The 5,071-nt window shown below is 56.6% G+C and overlaps 2 protein-coding genes across 2 annotated transcripts; both read left to right on the top strand.

The window, feature by feature from the left end:
* Positions 1-138: 138 nt before the first annotated feature.
* LOC144478215 (uncharacterized) lies at positions 139-939 on the top strand. Its single transcript, XM_078195962.1, has one exon. The coding sequence runs from the start codon at positions 139-141 to the stop codon at positions 937-939; it is 801 nt and encodes a 266-aa protein (XP_078052088.1).
* A 2,661-nt stretch (positions 940-3,600) lies between these two features.
* On the top strand, positions 3,601-4,678 carry LOC144478214 (uncharacterized; the record flags this gene model as incomplete). The annotated part of the gene is made up of 1 exon (XM_078195961.1): positions 3,601-4,678. A coding segment is annotated over exon 1 (1,078 nt), but the record flags the coding sequence as incomplete, so codon positions are not given.
* Positions 4,679-5,071: the final 393 nt, after the last annotated feature.

The raw sequence follows: 5,071 nt of genomic DNA, 5'->3' as shown, positions 1-5,071 counted from the left end.
ACAAGAAAAAGCGAACGAGTTTTCAGTTATTTCACCCGTGCACCACATAATTGGTGACCCCGACGTGATCTGTCGCGCAAAGGCAGAGCGAACCGCGAGAGTGTGCAGCTCGGGTGTATTTAAAAACGAAACGCAGCGATGACTGGCGAACCCGACGCCGCGCCCGTGGCGGGCGTAGCGCGAGTGGCGATAAAAATCCCACCGTTCTGGGCGAAGAACCCGCGGATTTGGTTCCAGCAGTTGGAGTCCCAGTTCGTCCTTGCTGGGATCACGCAGGACGCGACGAAGTACCACTACGTCTCAGCGAACTTGGAGAATGAGTACGCTGACGTAGTAGTCGACATCATCGGCAACCCTCCGGCGGCCGATATGTACGAGACGCTCAAGGCCGAGCTAATACGGCGAATAGCGGACTCGAAGGAGCAAGACATCCGGAACCTCCTGGAACACGAGGAGATCGGCGACCGGAAACCTTCCGCGTTCCTTCGACGCCTGCAACAGCTTGCCGGCGGTGCAGTGACGGACGATTTCTTAAAAACTTTGTGGATGTCGCGTTTACCGCCGGGTACACAGACGGTGTTAGTGACGCGACAACGGGATCCGCTATTGGACCTCGCGGCCCTCGCCGATACCGTCATGGAAGTGTCGATCCGCCCGCAGGTCGCCGCCTCGTCGACAAGTCGAACGGACGACACCCAAGCAGCGATAGCGGAACTCCGCCGCGAAATCGCGGCCCTCCGCATCGAACGCGACACTTACCGCGCGCGGTCCAAATCACGCGGCCCTCGCGGCAGAAGGGCATCGAAATCGCGAGATCGCAACAGCGAGGTACCACCTGGTGACGGCAGGTGCTGGTACCATTGGAAGCACGGATCCGCCGCAAGGAAATGTCGTGAACCGTGTTCCCACGCGACGGGAAACCGGCGGGACGGTCGTTAATGGCGGCGAACGACTCCGCGCCGTCTACAAGCCGCTTGTTCGTGACGGACCGTACCACGAAAATCACCTATATGGTGGACACGGGGTCCGACCTGTGCGTTTTCCCGCGTTCGCGTGTGAAGGGTGCACGCGAAAGGACGACGTACGAACTTTACGCCGCGAACGGTTCGACAATCACGACGTACGGCTCCGTGAGGTTCACGTTGAACCTCGGCCTGCGTCGGGAATTTTCATGGCGTTTTGTGATAGCGGACGTTACTACACCAATAATCGGCGCCGATTTCTTGAGCCATTACGGACTCCTCGTCGATATGCGCGCGAAAAAGTTAACGGACGGTATTACGGCGCTAACAGCGGCCGGCCGCATAATAACGTGCAGTGCCGACAGTGTGAAGGCGATTTCCGGCGAATCCACCTTTCACAAGATCCTTGCGGAATTCCCGGACCTTACGCGGCCGTCGGGTGGACACCGCACGGCCAAGCACGCGACGAGACACCACATCCGGACGACACCGGGCCCACCGGTATCGTGCAAGCCCCGTCGGCTGGCACCGGATAAGCTCCGCATCGCGAAGGCGGAATTTGAGGCCATGGTGAGAGATGGAACAGCGCGACGGTCCGAAAGCTGCTGGTCATCAGCCCTGCACCTGGCCCCGAAGAAAGGCGACGAGTGGCGACCGTGCGGTGATTATCGCGCGTTAAATGCAAGGACGATCGCGGACAAATACCCAGTGCCTCATATCGAGGATTTCGCGCAGCGGTTGGGCGGAAAAAGCGTGTTCTCGACGATAGACCTGGTGCGCGCGTATAACCAAATACCGGTGAATCCCGAGGACATTGCGAAAACCGCGATTACGACCCCGTTTGGTCTTTTCGAGTTCCCGTGGGTGTCCTTCGGACTCCGAAACGCGGCGCAAACATTTCAGCGGTTTATGGACGAAGTGTTACGCGGCCTCGACTGGTGCTACGTTTACATAGACGATATTCTTGTCGCATCGAGCTCAGTCGAGGAACACGAGGTGCATCTGCGCGAACTGTTTTCCCGCTTGAACGAGTACGGAGTGCTCGTCAATTGCGCGAAGTGCGTGTTCGGTGCGCCGGAAGTGACATTTCTGGGATACGCAGTATCCGCGCACGGTACCCGGCCGCTCCCAGAAAAAGTCGAAACGATTCGAACTTTCCCTCGCCCAGAAACAGCGAAAGAATTGCGACAGTTCCTGGGTGTCATAAACTTTTACCGGAGATTCGTGCGAGCCGCCGCGGAGATGCAGGCGCCACTCAACGCAGCCCTGCAGGGAAACGTGAAGGGGCGAGCCCCAGTCGAATGGACTCCGGAGCGAATCGAGGCTTTCGACAAGTGCAAGGCCAGCCTGGCGCATGCAGCTCTCCTGGCCCATCCCGACACGACGTTGCCCCTTGCGATCTTCAGCGACGCATCCGATTTTACGGTAGGCGCGGCGCTACAACAGCGGTGTCGCGACGGATGGCAGCCGTTGGCCTTCTTCACGAAGAAGTTAACGGCGGCCGAGCGAAAATACAGCCCGTACGATCGGGAACTACTCGCGATTTATAAAGCCGTACGGTATTTTCGGCATATAGTCGAGGGTCGCGCGTTCACGGTTTTCACGGACCATAAGCCGATAACCTTCGCGTTCGCGCAACGACCCGAAAAACACACGCCGCGACAGTTCCGCTATCTGAACCTGATTGGCCAATTCACGACCGACATCCGGCAAGTGGCCGGTCGAGACAACGTGGTCGCCGATACCTTATCCAGGATAGCGGAAATCTCGACCGCGATAGACTATGCAAGACTCGCGGAAGCACAGCGGGAGGATGGGCTCACAAAGACCAACCTTCACCTCCCCGCGGTGTGGGCCTGGGCAACATTCTTACTCAATAAGGTGGCCGACGAAGGCAATGGCACGTTATTTGCTGGGGGCAGTTTAGCGTGAATCTCGTTGGCCGTCACCATGCGCGAAAGACCAATCCTAAAAGAGAGTCTTGATAACGACATACCTGCCTACATATTATAGTGGTGAGCGATGATTATGGGTGCGCCCATCACTACCTCGGAGTATTTTGCCCTACCACCCCGTTGGTGCATGAGAAGGTGTTCGTCACCCGCCACCAACGGAACAAAGTAATATTCGATTATACACAAAGCTGGGTTTTATCAATGGATTCAGACCGTCTATAGCGAACGTACATTAGAAGCGCTCCCTGAATTGGGTTATATTTATAACAATGAGTGCACACAGAGGTGCAGGAAATGACTTGGTCAGTGATAGAGGGGCAGCTATCACCAATGTGAATGTAGGTAGAGGGCATGGGGGTGTCCCCATGTCTATTTTGATTTTTAAATTGCTACACCTCAGTAACAATGGAATATCATACAGCAAAACGAAGTCCTACCGCCGACATGGAGGCAAGACCGGGAACTCTGGACCCGCGAAGTGGACCAAACCGGCACCTTTGCAGGAGGTCTTAACGCTGCTTTTCCAGCCGTAGGTGGAAACATTCTGTTTCCGTGCGTATGCCCTAGTGGCGAGGCCGCACACCAGAGCCACCCTCTAGGTGGCCTGGTCGATATTAGTACAGCGGGAGGATGGAGAGCTACGAACGCTCCTGCGATCAACCGACTCCTCTCTCGATATAAAAATGGTATTCTTACCGAGCGGCAATATCGAGTTGTGCTGCGACGTTTCGACTTCCGCGTTACGACCTTTCGTAACGAGGGAGTTCCTAGAACACGTGTGGGCGTCGCTACACAATCTTGCGCACCCCGGTGCCAAGGCGACCGCGAAATTGGTCGCACAAAGATTCGTCTGGCCGGGTATGCAAAAAGATTGCAAATCGTGGGCACGAGCGTGCTTACCGTGCCAACGGGCGAAAACAGGCAGACACGTGTCTGCCCCGGTCGGTACCTTTCGGATCCCTTCGGAGCGTTTCGAACACATCCACGTGGACATCGTCGGCCCGTTGCCGATGTCGAAGGGATACCGATACTGCGTGACATGCGTCGACCGTTACCCGCGCTGGCCGGAGGCGTTCCCCGTCGAAAATATCACCGCCGAGACGGTGGCGTACACGCTACTTGCGGGGTGGATCGCCCGATACGGTGCACCCCACAGGATCACTACCGATCAAGGGCGACAATTTGAATCTGCGTTGTTCAAGCAATTGTCTCACCTTACCGGCACGAAGCACCTGCGCACAACCGCGTATCACTCAGCGGCAAACGGCATGGTGGAACGATTCCACCGACAGCTGAAAGCGGCAATCGTTTGCCACGCGGATAGCTGGGCCGACGCGTTGCCGGTGGTCCTTCTAGGCATTCGAGCCGCCTGGAAGGAAGATATTCAAGCGACCTCCGCCAAAATGGTCTACGGCGAACCGATTCGTCTACCGGGCGAGTTACTGATAGATCGGCGAACCGCGAACGTCAACGACGAGACGTTCATCGCGAAATTGCGCGAGCACTTCCGCAGGTTGCGTCCAACGTCGGTAACGCGCCACGGAAGTAGGAAAACGTTCGTGTTCAAGGACCTACACACGACGACACAAGTGTTTGTGAGGCACGGACCGCCTAAACGTGCCTTGCAACCCGCGTACGACGGTCCTTACGAGGTAGTCGAGCGGCACCCGAAATACTTTAATATTCGTATTAAAGAACGAGTGATTCCGGTGTCGCTAGACCGCCTTAAACCCGCGTACCTGCTACACGACGACGAGCAGGGTACACCGAACAGGCCCCCGCCGCGGGGAGTCAACAGCGACGCTCCCGTCCCCAGCACGGGGGAGCAGGTCGAACGCCCGACAAGATCGGGAAGGCGCGTTCGTTTCCCCGACCGCTACGTAGCGGCCCTTTAGCTTTAAGAAATAGTCGTAAGTAGTTGTAAGCAACCTTGTACCATATTGTAAATAAAATTTCTTCTTAGCGTTAGGTTAAGAGCGAGCGTACCCCTAATTTCACCAAGGGGGGTGATGTGGCGACCTGTGCAACGTGCACACGGTCCGCCAACATACATTGTACGCGCGCTACCATACATTGTACGCGCACCGACAATCGTCCTCGGGAAGTGCTCGGCGATCGATCCGCAGGACGATCGTCGTTTATTCAACAATTGGC

Source organism: Augochlora pura, unplaced genomic scaffold, assembly GCF_028453695.1.
Source record: "Augochlora pura isolate Apur16 unplaced genomic scaffold, APUR_v2.2.1 APUR_unplaced_994, whole genome shotgun sequence".
Taxonomy (NCBI): Eukaryota; Metazoa; Arthropoda; class Insecta; order Hymenoptera; family Halictidae; genus Augochlora; species Augochlora pura.
Note: the sequence above shows the minus strand (reverse complement) of the source record. Positions and strands in the feature narration are given on the sequence as shown.

Bases quoted from the DNA above. Each gene is read 5' to 3' on its own strand.
- LOC144478215 (XM_078195962.1), top strand. From the start codon at position 139: ATGACTGGCGAACCCGACGCCGCGCCCGTGGCGGGCGTAGCGCGAGTG.